At 41.8% G+C, this 23,724-nt stretch overlaps 1 protein-coding gene across 1 annotated transcript in view; it reads right to left on the bottom strand.

Annotated features, from left to right (window-relative positions):
- Positions 1 to 3,346: 3,346 nt before the first annotated feature.
- The window catches only part of adamts6 (ADAM metallopeptidase with thrombospondin type 1 motif, 6), a 169,174-nt gene continuing 148,796 nt past the window's right edge, over positions 3,347 to 23,724 (bottom strand). The window contains exons 24-26 of the mRNA XM_034191495.1: positions 15,262 to 15,418; positions 11,271 to 11,630; positions 3,347 to 4,231 (exon numbers count right to left, since the gene is read on the bottom strand). Coding sequence (XP_034047386.1) covers positions 11,521 to 11,630; positions 15,262 to 15,418 — 267 coding nt within the window. The 3' untranslated portion in view covers positions 3,347 to 4,231; positions 11,271 to 11,520. The remainder of the gene's footprint in view (positions 4,232 to 11,270; positions 11,631 to 15,261; positions 15,419 to 23,724) is intronic.

Raw genomic sequence — 23,724 nt, 5'->3', positions numbered from 1 at the left:
TTTTTTTAGTGTGTGTCTGTGTGGTTTTCACGGTGTGTCAACCTTTTCATATCTGCCGTGTCAAAAATGACCCTGAGACGATTGTTGTATTCTGGTGATGTCGTAGCTTACATGATAATATGAATGAAGGAAGTTTCAATTTTATTTTTTTTTTTGACATGGAAAAGTCTTCAATAGAACCACATAGAGACTCTGTGGGGTATTATCAAAAGGAAGACGACCCAACAATATAGACCAGCTGAAGGCCACAGTCAAAGCAAACTAAGCTTCTGTAACCGTGTCGCAAAGATGCAGCAATTTGTGCAAAAGAAGCCTCAACCAAGTACTGAATGCACAAATGAACAGCCTGTTCAGAAGGCCAACATTTCTATTTTATAAATCCTTTTCTTTTTTCTTGATCTTCTTATTGATTCTTTAATGAATATTCTAATATTGTGAGATAGTTTTTCTATTTTTACCTCTGCCAACGAAGTTGGAAGTTATGTTTTCGCTCCTGTTTGTTTGTTTGTGAACAGCCTGGAGCCCACAAATTTTCATATATTATTATGAAATCTTTCCTGAAGATTTGTATCCTGATAAGCAAGAACTGATTAAATTTTCAAGGTCATAGGTCAAAGGGCAAAGTTTTTTTCTTACCACTGTCAGCTGTATTCTTGTTCTGGGGGTTGGTAAGGTTAGACCTTACTGTGTGAAGCACCTTGAAGCAACTTTGGTGCTATATAAATGAAAATAAATTGGAAAAAAAATTAAATTGTGGACATTTGAATTTAATTTTGAAAAGCCCATTTGGTGTATATTTTGCATTATGTCTCAGTCAGAAGTGCCCCAATCACTCTCATTTGTGACAGTGAGGTGCAAACTGTCACTCTCAATGAACAGACCAAGTTTGATCCGCATCTGATCCATATTGTGGATTTAGCGGATATTTGATTCTTTTTAACATTGAAAAGCCCTTTTGATATATAGTTTATATTACATTTTAGGTTATTAAAAGCCACTTCTAACAAGACTTTTACATTGAAATTTTTTTCAAGGTAAAGATTTGTGGAATCTGAAACTAGTGTTGGCGGAGGTTTGCACTCTACGAGTGAGATGCTCTTGTCTTGGAGGTGTGATTATCAAAACAAAAAATGTAAAAGTTTGAAACATTTTAGTTTTTCATATATGTAATGTATCAAGAATGTATATAAAATTTCTACCTGCTGAAATAAGTGACAAATATCATTGAACTTTTTCATGATATTCTAATTTTTTGAGATGCACCTGTATATGGATAGCATAGTGGAAACCCAGTCAGGAGGACACACATCCAGTCAGGGTCCCAAGGCTAGACTCCCCATGCTACTCCCCCAGCCTACCTGGAACATGAGCAAGACTTATAAATAAAGCCATACCAGCTCAGACATCAGCCGGGTTAACAAGGTGAGAAACCAGGACACACTGATGGGAAATGGACTACTGGAACAAGACATACATGGGCAAGGAATATACCAAGATGGTGCCCTGTCCCCACTGCTGTTCTGCAAAGGCCTCAACCCTCTCAGCCAACTCATCACAAAGTGTAGATAGGAATATTGATTCAGAAGTGGAGTAACCATCAGCCACCTCCTGTATATGGATGACATCAAGCTGTATGTCAAGAACAAGGGAGACATTGACTCACTGATCCACCTCACCAGGATCTAAGATGAGGATATCAGGATGTCATTAGGATTGGATAAGTGTGGCTGAATGGTAGCAAAAAGGGGGAAGGTGATCCAGACTGAGGGGGTGGAGTTGCCAGAAGGCAGGATATGGGACATACAGGACAGCTACAAGTACCTGGGAATCCCACAAGCCAATGGGAACCATGATGAAGATGCAAGAAGGTCAGCCACAGACAAATACCTCCACAAGGTAAAACAGGTACTGAGAAGCCAGCTCAATGGTACAAATAAGATCTGACCCATCAATACATACACCCTACCAGTCATCAGATACCCAATTGGGATAATAAGTTGGCCACAGGAGGAGATAGATGCCACTGATGTCAAGACATGAAAACTCCTCATAAAGTATGGAGGTTTAAAGGACAGCACACAGGCTGTAATCATGGCAGCACAAGAACAAGCCCTAAGCACCAGATCCATAGAGAGAGGAGTCGACCACAGACGACAGGACTCAAGTTGCAGGTTGTGCAAATATGTCCCAGAGACAGTCCAGCACATAGTAGCAGGATGCATGATGCAAGCTGGGACAGTGTACACTGAGAGGCACAACCAAGTGTCAGGAATTGTGCACAGGAACATCCGTGCCACATACGGATTAGAAACGCTCAAGTCCCAATGGGAGACGCCAACAAAGGTGATTGAGAATGACAGAGCTCAGATCCTGTGGAACCTCAAATTGCAGACAGACAAGCAGCTGATGGCCAACCAACCAGACATAGTGGTGGTTGACAAGGGAATGAAGCGCAGTTGTGATGGATGTGGGAATCCCAGCTGACAGCAACATCAGAAAGAAGAAGCACGAGAAAATAGAGAAGTAGGAAGGGCTGAAGGAACAACTGGAGCAGATGTGGAAGGTAAAGTCCAAAGTGGTCCCAGTGGTAACAGGAGCACTAGGGGCTGTAACCCCCACAGTGGAAGAGTGGCTCCAGCAGATCCCAGAGACGACATCAAAGGTCTCTGTACAGAAGAGTGCAGTCCTAGGAAGAGCGAAGATACTGCGCAGAACCCTCAAACTCCCCAACGTCTGGTAGAGGACCTGAGCCTGAGGAACACACAGACCACCCTCCCACGGGGGGGATTTTATATATAAATTTAATACGTGGGACAAAACCATGTCAACCCCTGGTGACCAGCCACCACTGGGAAGGAGAGTTCCATGTTATGGCAAAACATTTTCAGTAATATTCATTTATAAAAGTACGGGATATTTATTTTCACTGTTTTCTCCTACTGCATTTGAATCTCAAACAAGGATGTAGATGTTGAGTTTGAGGTTCGTGAGAAGCTTTATACACAGCCTGCTTTACGTCCCTGAGTGGGTCACCTTGAAGTGGAGACGTGACTGGATGGATTTGTGCAGTGGTGTAATGAGGGTCCTGGTCCTGTGCCATTAGTCGTCCTCATGCTGTGGGTGCATTCCAAGAGCTGAGCTGCCTGAAAGCCAACTCTTAAAGCCTGTAAGAGCAGAGTGACCACCATCGCACCAGCTCTTCTTAAGTGTATGCTGAGCTGTTCCTCTGCACCATCAGTGTCGAAAGGAAACAATAAATCCACTAAGACAGAGTAGATGGAAAAGCTGCTCTTTTTATTATTATTATTATCTACAATGTAAAAGAAATAAATTTGTTGAAGGGCTGTAATTCACTGCACTATTTACCCCTCACGATGCTAAATTTCAGTTTGCATGCAGTGAAATAAATGTACAAGTGAGACAATGCAATAAATTAGCATATAATTTACATTTGAAAAAATTAGTAACAGTGTAACAACATTAATACTGAATATAAAATATATGCAGCAAGTCACCATGACTTTCATTTCTCTCGCACTTTAGACGCCGGTTTAAGCAATGTGACATTCAAACATCCGACTTCACAGCAATGAGTAACAGTTTGATTGATTTCACTTCCCGAGGCTTTGTATTCCAAAGCCAGCAGAGTTCATCTTCAGGATTTTTTGTGGAAATGGGTCATGAAGCCAAATGCTTTCAAAAAGGCTTTTTAGCTTTGACTGTCCTTTCCACTCTGCCTCGTTTGAGAGTTTGCTAAGCGATGAAATCTGCCCGATACAGTCATACTGAAGGTGGCTACAAAACGTAGCAGCAGCAAAATAGAAACTAGCGAAGTTGTTCAGAGTTCCAACGAGATCCTCGCACAAGGACTCTGAGCTCCATAACAAGTGCGTGATGGAGGCGTTTCATAGGCAGCTCCCTTTCAAAACCCCAACACCAGCAGCAATGTCACGTGGGTAATGGCTTTCATTTATACACAACGAGACAAACAAGAGGGTGAGTGTCCGTTTGCTGGTAGTACAAAAAACATAACTGGTCAACAAAGAAATACTCCCAGTGTGAGGTACAAACGGGTACAAAGGAGGCGATAACATGACGGGCATTTACCGATGGAGTGGCACCTTCAGAGTGTTCAGTGCCAACTCCTCTTTAAGCACAGTGGAACAGGTTTGATGGCAGCAGCCACTTGATAGCACCAGAAGCCTGGGAAGGCCGTGACCTCAAAGCAAAGCTGGAAACGCAGAACACAGCAAACACAGCACTCCACCGAAATAACCAAAAAAACAAGAAGCACCATTGAGTTGGCTGTTTGTCTTTCTGCTGTTCTCCTTTGTGAAGACTCAAAAATGGACAGAGGAGATGAAAAGGAAGCAAGAAAGAGGACGAGGGGGTTTAATGTTATCTGGAGGACCCCATCAGCCCCATACATTTAGTCTGGCTGTATATTTAACTCAAAATGTGATGTGTGTGTGTGTGTGTGTGTATTTAGCAGTGACCTATCAACTCCAACAGCCTTTGCTTGCGTGATGGCTAAATGTTGTTTTTGTAATTTGGTATTACGAGTCTCAAAAACCGGAACAAATAATTACCAAACTGTGATTTCAAGCATCTTAACTCGAGGAAAAAATAATTTCAGTAATTACCAGATTTACCGCTATTTATTTTCAGTCCATCGCTTGGTATGCAGGTGCTGTATGTGTCGTTTTTCAGGTTTGAAATGTCTTTGTACCTGTTTCTAAGAAGAAGAAAAAAATTTAAACCGCCTACCCTCATCACTTTTTTTCTGATTTCACGGATGATAAACTAATGTTTTTGTTTGTTTGTTTGAAATAAGTTTCTGCTTCAGCTACATTCATACAAAATCCTTCCCTCACGGTTGTGTCGACTTGTATCTGTGTTATTTGTGTTTGAGAGTGTAATCACCATCGAACAATCAGTTCTGGTCGTACATGTTCTGTCTCTCTTGAACTGAAAAGGCCCTGCGTTGGACTGGCAGCCTGTCCAGGACATACCACCCCTCTGGCTGAGTGTCTGCTGAGATAGGCTCCAGGCCCCATTATTCCATGAGCCACTCATCAATTTTACCAAATCCGTACCATTTAAGGGGTATAAACAACACTTTGAATCCAGCCTCAGTGTATCATGGCCTACACAAAAATGCACCATAGCCATCCCAGGGTGGTAGCTCTAGTCAGGTTGGGGTCAATGAAGAATTACACAGAGGTCAAACTTTAAAAATACTCCAGTCATGCTGAAAACTATATCACATTTCTTGTCTGATCATAACAATTCCAAAAAGGTATAGTTTGGACTATCTGTGATGGAATGGTCTAGAGTTATGGGGTAAAAACAGCAAAAATGGTGACAAAGGTCAATTTCAGTTTATATAAGGGTCACAAGTTAAAGTTGCTAAAATTCAATAAAACAAATGATGCAAATTATTGTTTGGGTTAATAAGGTTCTAATAAGGAATAGTTTGCACCATCTGTCATGCTTAGTTATCATGTTACAAGGCAATATATGTCACGTCATAGAATCCAATAGATGTTAAACTTGTTTGACCTTTACTTTGGAGACCAAACATTCAACACAGTCAAAACTATTCCATTTATTAATCATTTTTCTTCAACCAATAATTTGCATCATTTTGTACTGAAATTGGGGCAACTTTAACTTTTGACTCCTGTACAAACTGAAACTGACCTTTGTCATAATTTTTGCTGTTTTTACACCATAACTCCAAAACATTCCATCACAGATAGTCCAAAATATACCTTTTTGGAATCGTTATGACCAGACAAGTAATGTGATATAGTTTTCAACATGATTGGAGCATTTTTAAAGTTTGACCTCTGTGTAATTCTTCACTGACCCCACCTGGCTACAGCTACCACCCTGAGATTGCTATCATACATTTTTGTGTAGGCCATGATACACTGAGGCTGGATTCAAAGTGTTGCTTTTTCCCCTTAAGTGGTACCGAAAACCTGCTTGGCTCATGGACGACATGACCTTTAATTGGGATAAGCAGATTCAGAATTGAATGAATGGATGAATGAACTGAAAACCCTTCCAGGGGACCTTTAGTAAAGGCCAGTGTGGCAACTATTCCAAGTGGGCCATGCACCGTCTGACAACCTAAGGCACCCACTTATGAAATGGGAAACTGAAAATGTTTCTAGAAGTACCTTATGGTATTTTCAGAGACTCCTTACATACAATTGGTAAAATACATATTTTACACGTCACCATTTGTCTCAGTAAATATATTTCTAAAGGTGCTGTTGACATGATATTTTCACCAGATATCACAAGCAACCCAAGTAATATACACATATAAAGAAACCAAAACAAATAAGTACAGAAATTAAGTTATCAAGACTGAAACAGGAAGTGCCAAAATTTGAGTCCATAGTGAAACAGGAAATGTCAAACGTGTTTAACTTTGGAAAGTTTTTTTATATAATTCCCCTCTAGTTTTGATCTGCTTTTTAAAATTAACCTGTTCTTTGGTATGTTGTTTTTGCTGTTGCATTTAATCCTCTGTAAGGTTTCTGTGTAAGTTTTTGTTTGTCTCATTAAATAATAATAATTTTTAAAAAATGTTGAACACTTCCTGGTTTGACAATAAACGAGATCTTGTGGGAATTTAATGGCAAGTTGAGACTGAAACAGGAAGTGCCAAATTTTGAGTCCACAGTGAAAGCAAATGGCAAATGTGTTTAACTTTGGAAAGTTGTTTTTTTTTTTTTTTAATATAATTACACCCTAGTTTTGATCTCCTTTTTTAACTTAATCTGTTCTTTGGTATGTTGCTTTTGCTCTTGTATTTAATCCTCTGTAAGGTTTCTGTGTAACTTTTTGTTTGTCTCAGTTATTAATTTTTAAAAAGTCAAATGTTGAACATTTCCTGGTTTGACAATAAACAAGATCTTGTGGGATCTCGTGGGAATTCAATGGCATGTTGAGACTGAAATAGGAAGTGCCAAATTTTGAGCACACAGTGAAAGAGGAAATGATAAATGCTGAACACTTCCTGGCATGGGTATAGCTGGGTTGCACTGGACTCCCCTGAAATCTGATTGGACACCCCAGGTGCCACCCAGATGATTGTCATGTCACAGCACCGCACGTCTGGTTGAAAAAAGCCATTTTGAAATCGGTGACAGATATTGACTGATAGATCCCTCCTGTACAGTAGTTGGTGCTGTGTTCCACAAAAAAGTTCTAATCCACCTTAGTAGAAGAAGAAAAATGTTTGAGATTTGAAGCTGACTACATCATCTGAACCATGGACTCCTAGTTATATTGGTGAGTAATTGGCCATTTTCTAATTTTTAAAATTATCTTCCTTGAACTCAGACTGATAGCAAATCTCTACAACTTGGTATAAATTTAATTAAAAATGTAAAATACAGCTTCCTGATGGAGTGGTGTAGAGGAGTTCAGCTATAGCTTGGTCATATTGTTCAGCCCGACTGTGAACTAGCTGAAAAGTCTGCATATGAATTTATATCTACATTTAAAAAATGCTTCAAGTGGCAGGGGGTTAAGAGGGGCATAGTTGGAGTCTGAGGGGAGTAAAGCCCCCCAGAAGCTGAAATTTTTTAGCCACAATTATGTTCCCCAGAAGCATTTACTGGAAAAAAATCTGAAGGACCTAAATGACATGGTGAGATGCTAAAGCGCATTGCTTGTTCATGTCTGCGAAATATACATATTAATGTAAAATGACATGAAAAAAGTATTGAACACCTGAAGAAAGGCAAGTGTAAAAAGGCATGGAAATATAAGACACCATCTGAAATATATCAGTATTTAAAAAAACAGTCCTGCCCCTTGTCAGTGCAAATTAATATCAGTTGGTTCAGTCCCAACTGATGGCCCATAAAAAGGTGTCTCTTTACCAAGGTGTCACACAAGAAACATCTCATGATGGGTAAAAGCAAAGAGCTCTCTCAAGATTTTCAAGGGGAGGTGATGGTCTAGTGGTTAAGGTGTTGGGCTTAAGTCCAGAAGATCATGGGTTCAAATCCCCACCTGACTGGAAATTCACTAAGGGCCCTTGGGCAAGGCCTTTAATCCCCTATTGCTCCTGGTGTGTAGTGAGGACCTTGTATGGCAGCACCCTGACATCGGGGTGAATGTGAAGCATAATTGTAAAGCACTTTGAGCGTCTGATGCAGATGGAAAAGCGCTATATAAATGCAGTCCATTTACCATTTTCGCAACCTTATTTTTGCAAAACATGCTGGTGCCATCGGTTACAGAAGGATTTCTACACTAGTGATTGTTCCACTGGGCACTGTTGGGGCCATAATTTGAACATGGAAAGAGCATCATTTCACCAAGATTTCTGACAAAAGAGTGAAAAGATTTATTATAAGATTTGTCCAAGAGCCAAGTACCATTTGTAGAGAGCAACAGAACAATTGTTTCAAAGAAAACAGTAAGTAATGCGCTCAACTGCCATGACCTGTATGTGCGCTCACCACACAAGACTCCATTGTTGAAGGAAAAGGCATGTTGAAGCTCATTAAAGTTTTTAACATTTAGACAAGCCTGTGAAATCCTGTGAGAACACATTCTGGACAGATGTAACCAAAACTGAACTCTTTGGATGCCATAATACACACCATACATGTGACTGCACATCATCCCAAACCCACCACACCAACAGTGAAGTTTGGAGGTGGACCATCACGGTGTGGGGCTGTTTATCAGCAGACGACACTGGCAAAGTTCATATAACTGAAGGAAGGATGAACATTTCAGCAAGACAATGATCCCAAACACACAGACAAGGAAACTGTCTTCAGACAACGAAAATAAAGCTGCTAGAATGGTGCAGCCAATCAACTGACTGGAATCCAACAGAAAATCTATGGAAAGAACTAAAAGGTCAGAGTTTACAGAAGAGGTCCACAGATCCTTCAAGATTTGAAGACTGTGTGGAAGAATGGACCAAAATCACACCTGAGCAGTGCATGTGACTAGTTTCTACACACAGGAGGCATCTTGAAGCTTCATTACCAACAAACACTTTTATACAAAGTATTGAATTTGAGTAAGTCTGTTCAATAATTATTCCCTGTGTCATTTATATCATTTTATTACACATAACTTAATTTATGTGCAGATTTGTTTTAGTTCCTTTGCATCTATGGATTACTTGGGTTGTTATCAACATATGGTGAAAATTTCCTGTTGGTCGGACCTTTAGAAATATATTTACTGAGATAAATGGTGACATGTTCAATGCTTATTTTACAACCCCAATTCCAATGAAGTTGGGACATTGTGTAAAATGTAAGTAAAAACAGAATTCAATGATTTTCAAATCCTCTTCAACCTATATTAAATTGAATACACCACAAAGACAACATATTTAATGTTCAAACTGATAAACTGTATTGTTTTTGTGCAAATATTTGCTCATGTTGAAATGGATGCCTGCAACACGTTTCAAAAAAGCTGGGACAGTGGTATGTTTCCCACTGTGTTACATCACCTTTCCTTCTAACAACACTCAATAAGCATTTGGGAACTGAGGACACTAATTGTGAGTGTCATGACTGGGCATAAAAGGAGCATCCCAAAAAATCTCAGCCGTTCACAAGCAAAGATGGAGCGAGGATCACAACTTTGTGAACAACTGTGTGAAAAATAGTCCAACTGTTTAAGAACAATGTTTCTCAATGTTCAATTGCAGGAAATTTAGGGATTCCATCATCTACAGTTCATAATATAATCAGAAGATTCAGAGAATCTGGAGAACTTTCTACACGTAAGCGGCAAGGCTGAAAGTTTGTCGCTACATCTACAAGTGCAAGTTAAAACTCTACCATGCAAAGTGAAAGTCAAACATCAACAACATCCAGAAATGCCGCCACCTTCTCTGGGCCCGAGCTCATTTGAAATGGACAGATGCAAAGTGGAAAAGTGTGCTGTGGTCTGATGAGTCCACATTTCAAATTGTTTTTGGAAATCGTGGACGTCGTGTCCTCTGGACAAAAGAGGAAAAAGACCATCCAGATTGTTACCAACGCAAAGTTCAAAAGCCAGCATCTGTGATGGTATGGGGGTGTGTTAGTGCCCATGGCATGGACAACTTACACATCTGTGATGGCACCATCAATGCTGAAAGGTACATCCAGGTTTTGGAGCAACACATGCTGCCATCCAAGCAACGTCTTTTTCAGGTACGTCCCTGCTTATTTCAGCAAGACAATGCCAAGACACATTCTGCACGTGTTACAACAGCGTGGCTTCATAGTAAAAGAGTGCGGGTACTAGACTGGCCTGCCTGCAGTCCAGACCTGTCGCCCAGTGAAAATGTGTGGAGCATTATGAAGCGCAAAGTACGACAACGGAGACCCCGGACTGTTGAACAACTGAAGTCGTACATCAAGCAAGAATGGGAAAGAATTCCACCTACAAAGCTTCAACAATTAGTGTCCTCAGTTCCCAAATGCTTATTGAGTGTTGTTAGAAGGAAAGGTGATGTAACACAGTGTTAAACATACCACTGTCCCAGCTTTTTAGAAACCTGTTGCAGGCATCCATTTCAAAATGAGCAAATATTTGCACAAAAACAATAAAGTTTATCAATTTGAACATTAAATATCTTGTCTTTGTGGTGTATTCAATTGAATATAGGTTGAAGAGGATTTGAAAATCATTGAATTCTGTTTTTACTTACATTTTACACAACATCCCAACTTCAGTGGAATTGGGGTTGTACCTGCTGTGTGTGTGTGTGTGTGTGTGTGTTTGTGTGTGTGTATTCACATACTGTCAGGCAGCTACAATATTTACGGTATAACGTACGTTTGTAATAATTCCATTCTGGCACAGAGACAGTGAAGATAAGTTTGATCATATTAAATTCTCTTGTGTGACAGTAGGCTGTTATTATCCAACAAAAACATGATCAGATGCCAATATACTAAGTATGCTTGGGATTGTACAATAAATATACAGTACACTGACGGGATTCTCTGTCATGGAATTATTTGAGCAATAATTGGCAAAGTATTTACACAATACAAAAAGTGCACCGAAGCGAAAGCGTTCCTGCCAATAGCACCATCAGAGTCTGACAATGATCGCCATGAGCTCCTGTTGACGACTCCTCCCCTCCGCCTGTCCGTCCTCTGCGAGTGATGTGTCCAGCACTTTGGATTCATAAAACAAACAAACAAAAAAAACCCAGCAACATAGAGGAAGACAGACAATATCAATAATTATAATAACAAAAATAATATCACCAGCAACAATCGTCTGAGTTCCACTTCACAGAAGTGAACATTTTAAACGATGCTCATGTCAGCACCGCGTGCTGAGCAGTGGTTTGGATTCCACCACGATGAACAGGGAGCTCCTTCTGTCCTGAACCCGTCTGGCTCTCTGAGGTTTTGTTTTTTCTCTCTGCTGTGTTTACGTCTCCTCGTGCCGTCAGAGCCGTCTCAGCCTCCCTCCATCACTCTCTCGCTGCGCGTCACTCGTGTGCTCTGAAGGTCAGTGTCCCTGGCAGGTTTTGCAGCACATCTGTCTGAAATACGCACGGCTGCAGAACTTGAACTTCAGCACCAGCGGGCAGTACGCCACTTTGTTTACATCTTTGCATTCTGCAAGAGAGAAGAGGAGAGGAGAGGAAGGCAAACACGTCAGCAGGAGAAGAGCAGTGAAATTACACCGAGTTTCAACATGAGCATGAAACGGATCTCTTTAACGTAGCATAAAGAGCGATTCCCCCGGTGACCCGGTCGGTCTGCTGCATCTCCCTCAGGCCTCCACACAATAATACTCTGCAACTATACTTGGATGCAGAGACTCAGACGGAGAAGGATCCTGGCCTCGTTCACTCACCGGGCTTCCTGCCATCCCCGCTGTGCACACGCACTCTAACTGCCTGCTGGACGCTGGACAGGCAGCGCTCTAAATGCCCTATCACCATCAGAGTGTCTGTCCTTATTAGGCTTTGGCCCCTGCTTCTGCAGAGCCAAATGAAACGAGACGTTGCCTCACTGCTGTCCGTAAAGGAACAATTAGCCTACAGCTAATCCCATTAGCCTGCCTGTAAACGCTGCTCACGTTTTCCATTCAGGCTAATTGAAAGGCCCTTCTTCATGCATCTGAAGAGCCATCCATCATGTGTAAGAACACACAGGTGCTTTGAACTGTTTCACTTTGACCGGAAGCCAACTTCACTGGAAAGATTAATGCAGCTGGCAACGTATGGACGAGAACGTCGTCCAAGCTTGTTTAGGTCACAGCAGAACAGGCTAGATGGTGATGATGATGATGATGATGATGCTGACCGTTTAGAAGGTTTGAAGTGCTGCTTTGCACAAAGTGGCTGTACAACAGATCTTCATATTGGTGCAAAGACAAACATGAAAACTGGACTCAATCATCGTATCTAAAGCAAAAAGAAAAAATAGAGAGAGAGAGAGAGAGAGAGAGCAAAAAAGAAAACAAAACAACACAAAAAAAAAAAAACACTGGAGTAGTGACACACATATTTCTAGAATATAGTGATGTCAGTAAAATGTTACCATGATGTCACCTAGACCACGTAATACCACATGACTAGTTAGCTGATAGATATAAGTTTTAGATCAACTCCTGATTGTGCAGATGTCCTGAAAAATGTTTGTTTTTTTCCCCTGACAATTATGACATTTCATGGCATCTTTGTGATGTCATAGCATCAGTCATATAATTTGTTCAGAAATGACTTACTGGTTGTTATACACTTTACTAACCCTGTTGGCTGCAGAGATATCCTGGAAAATGTTTTTTGTTTTTTTTTCCCTGGCCACATTTTCAATAACCTTGATCTTGACATGTGACTGATCTGCTTCAACACTTAATCATCTGGAGACATTTACCCAACAGATAAATGGACCAGGTTTGGTGAAAATGCACTCAGCTGTTTCTGAGTTGTTTTGTACACATTCTCACACACAAACACACCCTGTTGGCCTACTGCACGGGGTCACGAAAAGACCAATGCACTGATGCATAACGGGGTCGGGGGGGGGGGGGGATCAATACTCACGACACTGCAATATTTAGTTTTACAACATGAAACTGATTTAACAAGTCCAAAGATGGATATAATCAATTGCTGATTGAAACAAGGTGAACATGTAGTACAATGTTTATCCAGCAGAGGGTGCAGTGAGGTGTCAAAGACCCCATCTGAGTGACTCAGTGGCTGGTCACGAAAAATTTTCTGAACATCAAATTCAGTACTGATGATTATTTACCTATAAGAGCGCCCTCTAGAAAGAGCAGAAATTAAGAATGAGACAGATAATTATTTTTAACCGCTTCTTATGAAGCCAAATCTGTGGTTAAGATACACTGGCAGGCAGGCAGGCAAAAAAAAAAAAAGTCTTGAGAAATGTATTATTTAAGATCAAATTGAATCATCTTGAGATAAGATTAGCCTCCTCTGTACCAGGCTAAAAACATAAGTTGGGTAACTTGAAACTTATGAAACCGGGTGCTGAAGGTGATACTGTGCACACTTGGATATTCATGTGACGTTGTGCAGCAAGATTACACAGGAATGTTCTGCAATAGATCCTTGAAAGTGTTCTAGTAAATTATATTGATGATTGGTTCATTCATGATCCGTCTTCATTGTGTTGTCATAGAACAGTCCTGTGAGTTGATAGGACATGGTTAAAGTTCTCTATGACAACTTTGCTTACTCTGTTCCCACGTATAGGGTTGCTCCCAAATACACCACAGTAATGACTGTTGTTGGTTAACGTTACAGTGGTTTTGAATGCTGTTGCAACCACTCTTGTAATAACTGCTATTATTACAATAATTATTACAACAGTGGGGGCCAATCCACTGCTAACTCAACCACTATCACATTAGTCAGTACTGTCACAAACGATTGTTTCCAGAAATATATAAGACTCTTAAGATTCTTAGTCAGACAACACTGATTTTCTTATTACTAATTATTAGAATAGTGAGTGAAATTGCACAGGAAAAAAACAACCAATATTGTAGTAATTATTCACACCACTAGCAGGTGTGAATGCTGTTACAACTGCTATTGTAATAACTGCCACTCTATTAATAATTATACAAAAATGTTAACCACTTTGTAATAATTCATAGCACTGTCAGTAATTCTTCTCTCCATGAATGTGAGTTGTTTTACAGATTTGTAGCCACATAACAACCACTTTCCTAATAATTATTACCAAAGCAGGCAAAATTGCACAGGAAACTCAAACCACTGATATAACAGCGGAGTACATTCTCACCACCATTCTGTCATAAGCTTTCCCAGGGAGGCTGCCATGTGGGATTCCTTTATAACTGGAGCCCTTTTTTTTAAAGAAGGGAATGACCACCCCAGTGTCCCAGACATCCATGCAAAATTAGGTAGATATGTCAGCCATGACAGCCCAACAACATCCGGAGACTTCAGCGTCTCAGAGCGAATCTCGCCCGCTCCTGACGACTTACCACTGAGGAGTTTTTTTTTTTTTACTACCTCACTGACTTCCACCACGGAGATGGTGCAGGATGCACCCGAGTCCTCATCCTTGCCTCCTGTAAGGAGGGAATGTCAGTAGAGTTGAGGAGGACACCGCCTCATTCCAGTCATTTCTCCAAACCTGTCCTGCACCCAGGTTTTTGCCTAGTTGTTGAATGCTGTTACCTGGCCACTGATTCCAGAGATCTCTGTGGCAACCAGACAGGAAAGGTCCCTGTCAGCCTGAAGGCTTCCCTCAGTGCATATGTCGTCCAGCGTGTTTTTGGGTTGCCACTGCGACAACCACCACCAACTGTCCAACCATTACCAACATCGTTCCTTCCTGCTTGCCTTCCTTTTCTGTCTGGGGATTATTTTCTTCCTTCCTTCAACTCCTTATTTTCCACAGAAGTCTAAAACAGCCTGTTTCATTCCTATATGTTGCTCCATTACTGGGGAGATTCTACATGAACAGATGTGGACTAGTGGTACTTTCAGGATGCTTAACATGACACTTCAACCATATTTAACTCTTTGCAATCAACTTTGTACAGTAAGATCCCCTTTAAAATTTTCATTATACAAGTTGTAAAAACTGGACATTGTCATGGTCGTGTCCCGGACAAACTTTGACGACAGGCCAAATGTGCCAACGAGGCAGACTGGCTGTTATGTCCAGATGTCATCATGCACTCATGCTGTGCACATGCAGAAGCATGCACGTCTCACGTATGCCATCATTTTACCGTCGCCATTGGAGATGGGTGTGGCGTCGCACTTGCTCTCACACTGCTGCATGGTGGCTGGCTGCTGGGACTCTGCACACTCGTTTGACGGCTGTCCGGTGTAAGACAGACACTGCACCGCCCTCATCTGCTGGCCCAGGCCGCACTGCGCTGAACACTGGAACACATCAACACACAAGCACATTAAAGTCATTTTCCAAGTAAAATCTGAGAATGTTTTTCCTCTGTGACCCTGAGTGTTGGGCTGAGAGTCCATCCTCCCTTTTTGCAGTCAGGCACACTCCGTAACTTGTGCACAGATGACAGTACAACTTGGTCCAATCAACCAATCATCAGGGAGTAGACAGCGCCAAAGTTACTTTCCCTTTTGTCTGTGAACTGCTTCTGCATCGACTGTTTCCCAGCTCAAAGTAACAAAGTCAACTGTTGCTCTGTTGCCCAAATAAAAAAACAACCCAAAAACAACTGTGTGCTTGCCGAAGGAAAGAAAAATAAACAGACCAAAAGTGGCTGCTTGCTTGTCCCGTAACAAGAGAGCTCGGCCCAGGTTATGAACTCAGCCCGGGTTAGTGTTAGGGTTTGGGTTCGGGTTCAACCACACTGACAACATGCAAACTTGATGCAGAAAGGAATGGTAAATGGTAAATGGACTGCATTTATATAGCGCTTTTCCATCTGCATCAGACGCTCAAAGCGCTTTACAATTATGCCTCACATTCACCCCAATGTCAGGGTGCTGCCATACAAGGCACTCACTACACACTGGGAGCAATAGGGGATTAAAGACCTTGCCCAAGGGCCCTTAGTGATTTTCCAGTCAGGTGGGGATTTGAACCGAGGATCTTCTGGTGTCAAGCCCAACACCTTAACCACTAGACCATCACCTCCCCTAAATGGAACTGGGCATGGGTGGATTTGAATCCCAGACGTTCTTGCTTTGCTAACCACTGAGCCACTGTGCCACACAGACACGTTCATATTTTTAGATTTTCATTACAAAATTCCACAAAATGCGATTTAGCTATTGAAGTAATTGCTAGTAGTAATACATGGGGGCTGTCATTTCCTGGTGGTAGCAGGTGGGTCCAAATATACATGTCATTTTGCCATTGACTTATTCTCTGTCACTTTGAGGTGCTCTCCTTTATTCAAAGGCATCTTGCACAATCGTGATCAATCTTAAAGTATCACTGTATGCTGATGATCTTTTATATATATATATATATATATATATATATATATATATATATATATATATATATATATATATATATATATATATATATATATATCAAACCTTTCATCCTCTGTTCCTGCTGTCTTAAATATTTTGGAGAATTTTAGTTCTTTTTCTGGTTATAAACTAAATTTGGGTAAGAGCTTTTCTGTTTATGAGGCATCGCTGAAATTCAATCAGTCTGATGTGCCATTTCACTTAAACAGTGGCAGATTTAGATATCTGGGTATTAATGTTACACATTATTATTTTTTTCCAGTTAATTTTACTCTCCTTATCTCAAAGATTAACTCTGATATTCAATGCTTGAGTAGCTTTCCTCTTTCAGTAATCAATAAAATCAATGTGGTTGAAATTGACATTTTGCTCAAATTTCATTTTCTGTTTCAAACCGTTCTTTTTTGTGGGGGGGGGGGGGGGGGGGGTAGTATTTTTTTATCTTTAGACAAGATGATTTGCTTTTTCATATGGGACAGAAACCCTCCAATGCTTTGCAAAACCTTGTTACAAAGATGTAAATTAACCGGTGGCCTTACTCTACCTAATTTGTCATTTTATCACTGGGATGCACACATCCAAAAACTTTATTGGGTTGGAGCCTCTAATACCTGTTGTTGCAAACTGGAATTTTCTTCCTGGAAGACATCCTTTATTTCATCATTTAACATCATTTTACATCATACATCATTTTAAGTCAGGGGCTGTCTCTCTTCTACCTCCTACTAAAAATAATAAGTTATTTCCACTGTGACTTTTGGATGTAACCTCTTCCTTTTGGTATGATAAAGGGATTAAATAATACTTGTCTAACATGTGTTTTGCTATCTTCCAAGACCACAGCAAATTTTCCTTTTGTACCCCCAAAACAGTTCTGGGAGGATTTGCTCTTCCTTAATTCATTTGAAAAAGTTGTACGGTAATCATCTACTTCCAGACAGCATGGGAAATGGACTTGGGCACACAACTAAAGGATGAACAACGCTGTAGCTGGTGTAAGATCTACACCTCTTCTGGTGTGCCTCTTGGATTCATTTAAAGTCCTACATCATTTAAAGTGCTACATAAGTTTCATTTTTCTAAATCAAGACTTTCTGAAATATATCCCGAAGTAGGAGACAAATATCATAGATGTCATGACTCTCATGACCATCTAAGTCATACGTTTTTTTTTCCTTTCCCTGAACCCACATGGGTTTTGGCTTATGTGACCTATAATAGTGGGAAAAGTGTTTCCATTGCAGTTTTGAAAAATAATACTTTTTCAAACTGTTTTGCAATATCTGAGTTTTTAAATACACATTTCTATTGTGTCCAATTCACTATTTCAAATTGTGCAGTTTGGAGGGGAATGGAAACCTGCTGTTATGTGTCGGACGCAGCCCGGAGAACCGACCAGCGTTTGAAGGACCCAGTATGAAATAAGCAGAGCACGGTACAAAGGCTAACTGAATTTAATACATAACAGTGATAATATAATAACAAAAAGGTGCGGCCTGGCGTGGTGCGCTCCCAGCAGCGCTAACGGTCCGGAGCCAGAAGCTGTTTCGGACCCAAGGACCCCGCCGACACCCCCCAGGTGGCCGCAACAACCGAGTCTGTGAAAGAAGGAACCATTATGTGAGTCCACACTCTACACACAGAACACTTAAAGGTGTACAAACAGCAAACACTTCCTGGCTTGATTACTGATCAGCTTCCCAACCTGCAGGCATGGAACATCCAGTTCACAAAACTCCACTGCAGTGGAAGCTGATACATGACTAACAAACAGCTCAATACAATAAGGTGTGAGGGACACCACATTTACTGACTGTATAACTGTTAGTCACAAAATCTAACGTACCTCAGGAAGTGTGCTGACGAGCGTGAGACCTCACCCCCTCCTCTTTCACAGACTGTGCATCAAACCTGGACGTTCTCAGCATCCGCTGCTGATGAGATGGCTCCCGAGACGACGATCTCACCCGTCTGGTCACAAGGTCGAGTCTCTGGCAACTACACACTGTGCACTCCAGTCTTAAATGCCAACATGTTCCAATCCATCCAGATGCACCACAGCTGTGAGTCCTGACGAGTCGCAGGTGATCAGGGTGAGGTCCTGACAGCCTCAGCAACACAGCCACTCAGTCCCAAACGCACGCCACCTGGGAGGAAAACCAAAAGACAGCAACAAACCGGCAGCCAGGCCCCCCCAGCCATATAACACCTGCTCACTGATAATAAATTTAGTCCAGAACAAGCAGGAAGGAAGGGGTGTATTGACTAAAATTTGTCTCTGTAACATAATGAAACAGTGTTTGGAATGGAATCCCTCACTCTCCATCCATTTCACTGATTTTAAGAAAGCATTCAACAGCATATGGAATTCCTCCAAAACTAATTCAGGAGATCTAGATTTTCTGTCTTCACTTGGAATGTAGCGTCTTCAGGGATGGTGCTCTATCCGAACGGTTCCACGTTAAATCTGCATGGGATCCATCAGGGATGTACACGTTCACCAGTGCTCTTCCTTCTTACAGTTGACTGGGTAATAAGAAACACCACAGCAGACAAACCAAGAGGCACACAGCGGCCTCATTCCTCCAGAGTTGTTGATCTGGATTTTGCAGTTTTGTCCTCAAGACATGGGGGGGCGGGGGGCATCTGCAGCACAAACAGGCTTAACTTTAAATGACAAATAAAACACAAATGATATAAATGAAGACCAGCAATCAGAACTAACTGATGAAGATACTGACTTGACATAACTGGGCAGCAAGGAGCACAGAGCAGGCAGGAGGGACATCAGTCACACCAGCACTGCCTTCGTCCAACTACGACCACTTCAGAAGTGTCATGAATACAGTCAGAAACTGAAACTCAAGATATACAAGAGGAATGTGAACATAGTCTTCCTCTGCACACATGAATGTTGGTGTTTAATAAAATCACAGAAATGATTAAGTTATTGTGCTTCCACAATGGATGTCTCACAAACATTTGTGAGACATTTTGGGATGTGATTATTATCCTTGATCTTTGCGAGAGAACCCAAAGTCAAGACATTGTGACTGAGAGTGGAGATGGTTGGGTCACATCCTTAGGATGCCACAAAACAACATTTCATAAATGGCTCCCAGATGGACACCACAAGGAAAAAAACAGTGGGAGGCCAAAAACCACATCAACAAGAACGATCACGGCTGAAGTGGAGACAGCATAACTGACCTGGACATCAGCAGAGAAGAAGGTGAAGGACGGGTGGGAAGGGTGGACTCTTAGTGGAGCCTTATGTCCCAGTGGGGATAAAGACATCTAAGTAAGTTAACTACGCAACTCATAACTGGCAGCTGTTGTGTGTGTACGTGTGAGTGACCGTGTGCGATGTGAAGCCCCACTGATGAAAGAAGAACCCAATTCTTTGTCACCTTCAATGATCCTCTGTGCCTCAGATTAGTGCGCCTGCATGTCATCCCTTCCCAATTAGAGGATCTTTATTAGGGCGCGTTGCCAGCCTTAACAGATGGTGTGGTGGACTTAAGTGGGATTTGAACCAGAAACGTTTTGGCCTAAGGGATCAGGCACTCTGTGGTTAGCAACAAACTCCCCTTTCTGACACTTTGAGAGCTACACAGCAAGGCAGCGGAGCTGCAACACTAAGGTTTGTAATTAAGGTCAAAGAGAGAAGCGGTCGAGACAGAATGAAGGCGGAACACATGCAGACTTCTCTAGTGCACGAGGAAGTGCTGTGTAACACGCCAGCTGCCGCTCTGCGAGGAGGTAACGGTGAGTCGCTGTGGTGGCACATACAGCTGATAGGAGTATATCTGAGGGACAGCTGTAACCAAGACTGCATGACTCTTAACCTTTGGCCCCGAACCTGAATGACACACAGCTCAAAGGGTGAAATACATCAAAACCACCAGCAAAACCAGGACATGACGGAGTTGAGCAACCCCTGCTGCCATAGTCTGAAAATGACAGGAAATTACACAATCGCTGGCCGGTTACATGAGCATTTCAGCTACAAAATAAAAGTTCACCCAGGGAGGCAGAATAATCACCACAGTAATTCAAGTCAACATTACTGCTGACTTCACAAGCCTGGTCACTATAAATACAAGGCCTGTTAGAAAAGTATTCAATCTTTTTATTTTTTTCAAAAACTATATGGATTTGAATCGTGCGCTTGCATCAGACAAGCTTGAACCTTCGTGCGCATGCGTGAGTTTTTTCACGCCTGTCGGTTGCGTCATTCGCCTGTGGGCAGGCTTTGAGTGAGCACTGGTCCACCCCCCTCGTCGGATTTTTATTGTTTAGGAATGACGGAGTGATTGCCGCTTTGTTCCATGAAACTTTTTTCAGAATTTCTGCCAGACAGCCAGATGGAAACCATTTGGAAGATTCAGATGGCTTTCGGTGAAGATTCTATCAGTATCACATGGATTAAGGACCATTAAAACTGGATTAAAAATGGCCCACGGCGGCGGAGGGTGCACCGCGCCCCGAGCGGCCATCAACAGGCTGGAACGAGCAGATCACTTTCAAATTTAAGGCTCTGTTGATGCAGGACGTCGTGTGACTGGCAGAGAAGTTTCAGAAGAGGTCGGAATCAGCACTTTATCGGCACATTCCACTGTTAAAGGAGATTTTGAAATGAAAGACGTGCGGACGGATTCGCGCGTCGGGACGCAGCCACTCATGGCGCGGGACAAACAACACCTCCGTGTTGGAAGTCTGACAGGACAAGTTGGAACATGCCCAGCTGTTAAACAATTTCTCGGATACTCACTCGACTGAAAAGCCACCGAAAGCCGTCTGAATCTTACGAATGGTTTCCAACCATTTAATGTTATTTATAAATCAAAACCATAAGTCAGCACTACTTTATTTCCAAGCCCTCCGCCTGACCGGAGCATGGACATAAATAAAAACATATATCGCTGTGGCGATATATGCTGTGGGATGCAGCGTGCGCGCTCCCTCACACTTAGAGTTTGTAAGAGTAGAATGGGAGGCAGAGCCTTGAGCTTTCAGGCTCCTCTCCTGTGGAACCAGCTCCCAATTCAGATCAGGGAGACAGACACCCTCTCTACTTTTAAGATTAGGCTTAAAACTTTTCTTTTTGCTAAAGCTTATAGTTAGGGCTGGATCAGGTGACCCTGAACCATCCCTTAGTTATTCTGCTATAGACTTAGACTGCTGGGGGGTTCCCATGATGCACTGAGTGTTTCTTTCTCTTTTTGCTCTGTATGCACCACTCTGCATTTAATCATTAGTGATTGATATCTGCTCTCTTCCACAGCATGTCTTTTTCCTGGTTCTCTCCCTCGGCCCCAACCAGTCCCAGCAGAAGACTGCCCCTCCCTGAGCCTGGTTCTGCTGGAGGTTTCTTCCTGTTAAAAGGGAGTTTTTCCTTCCCACTGTCGCCAAGTGCTTGCTCATAGGGGGTCATTTTGACCGTTGGGGTTTTTCCGTAATTATTGTATGGCCTTGTCTTACAATATAAAGTGCCTTGGGGCAACTGTTTGTTGTGATTTGGTGCTATATAAATAAAATTGATTTGATTTGATTAATACCGATAGAATAACTCCATTAATGTCAATTCTGTCATTTGTACAAAGTTAAAATACAACATATATCTTTTAATGTTGAATAATGCACTAATTCTGAAGTTTTGTAACAAACACAGACAGATCGCAAAAGAATTCTGGGTAAAATGTGCCTCTGCTAAACAATGACTGATTCAGTCATTCATTATGTAAACCAACACGTTAATGTGACGTGTGTCGTGTGTTGGTGTTTATAGATAAATGTGCTTTTCTAAAATAATCCATTTTTTATTTGTAAAAACAGGTATTTTTACGGAGCCCGGTAAGTGTCAATGTGCACTCATTTTATAATATTGTGCACACGTTTTATGATGTTGTGCGCACATTTTATTATATTGTGCACATGTTTTATTATATTGTAAAACGTGCACTCAATATTGTCTTGACACATAAATGTTGGCTTTACACTGTGTGAGTTTTGGCCCTTTTTCAGATGATTTTTCATTCGTGCGAGAATTTTTTGGACCAAGTTTCAGGTTAATCGCGCATCCTGCATCGTGTAGTGTACATGGAGTAACAAGCTGCGTTTAACATCTCACGACCACCTCCTGATCGCCGATCGTATGGTCGAATGAAAATCAAACCTGTTTGATATTATTCTGCTCTAACTACTGCAGAGCTGTCTTGTAATGTTTTTTTTGTTGTTGTTTTGTTTTTAAACTTTGATGTCTCCCATCGAGAGTTTTTGTAACTTAAGTTAAAAAAAAGCTTACGTTGTGCTTCTGGAAACACGAGTTCGACGTGTGGGTTTTGAACGTACAATGTGTGTGAGAACATAAATCGGGCGCTCTGAACTTTTACACCGTGCGGTTCTGTGGTACAGTCTGAACTGAAACTGAGTACAGTGATTAAAAATATCATACAGTGTCTGCCCAACTTCAGGACAAATACTGCCATGAACTGCCACGAACACTACTGGCCAGTAGATGGCAGTAGAGACAGTGAAAACCTGCCAAAACAAAATTCCAGATAATCCGTGTCTGCTACCTTTAAGATGCGTGGAATTTAACAAACCCAAATACAATAACAACGTCTATAAACCCAGAGGATATATTCACGAGAGTTTTAGGCACTAGAGTTTAATGCTGTTGTCCGTGGAGCCTGAACAGTGTGTCTCAAATGCATTTGTTCTGTCGTGAATGTACTGAGATTACCCTATCCTACCCATAGTGCACTGCTTGTTGTGAAAGTGTCGTGACACGGACCCACAACAGGGGGCGTTAATGAACGGACAATGGATAAGCCAAAAAGTAACAATTTAATGTTGTGAATCGCACAACAACGTACAGACAATAACAATATGGTAGACTGTCAATCATACACCAGGTGACGTGTGGGCAGGCTCGACGATAGAAGACGCCTGGAGAGAGAAGAGCTGGATCCCCACACAGCTTCCAACACCAACGGAGCTGAAGAACACCGGAGCCGCCAAGCCCTGCGCCCCAGGTGGCCGCTGTCTTCAGCAGCCAGACCCGGTACTGCTGGCAGAGAACAGAGACAGTCCAGATGAGTGTGAGTTCGCACACTCAGTAATCCTACAGTCTGTATTAAGTAAAGGAGGGAAAACCTCCACCTCCAATCACACACACTCGTGCAGCTCCTGGTCAACCACTTATCTGAGTTGGGGTGTGAGGC

The sequence above is a fragment of the Thalassophryne amazonica genome, chromosome 17 (assembly GCF_902500255.1).
Source record: "Thalassophryne amazonica chromosome 17, fThaAma1.1, whole genome shotgun sequence".
Classification (NCBI taxonomy): domain Eukaryota; kingdom Metazoa; phylum Chordata; class Actinopteri; order Batrachoidiformes; family Batrachoididae; genus Thalassophryne; species Thalassophryne amazonica.
The sequence above is the reverse complement of the archived record's forward strand: the minus strand, read 5'-3'. Positions and strand labels throughout refer to the sequence as shown.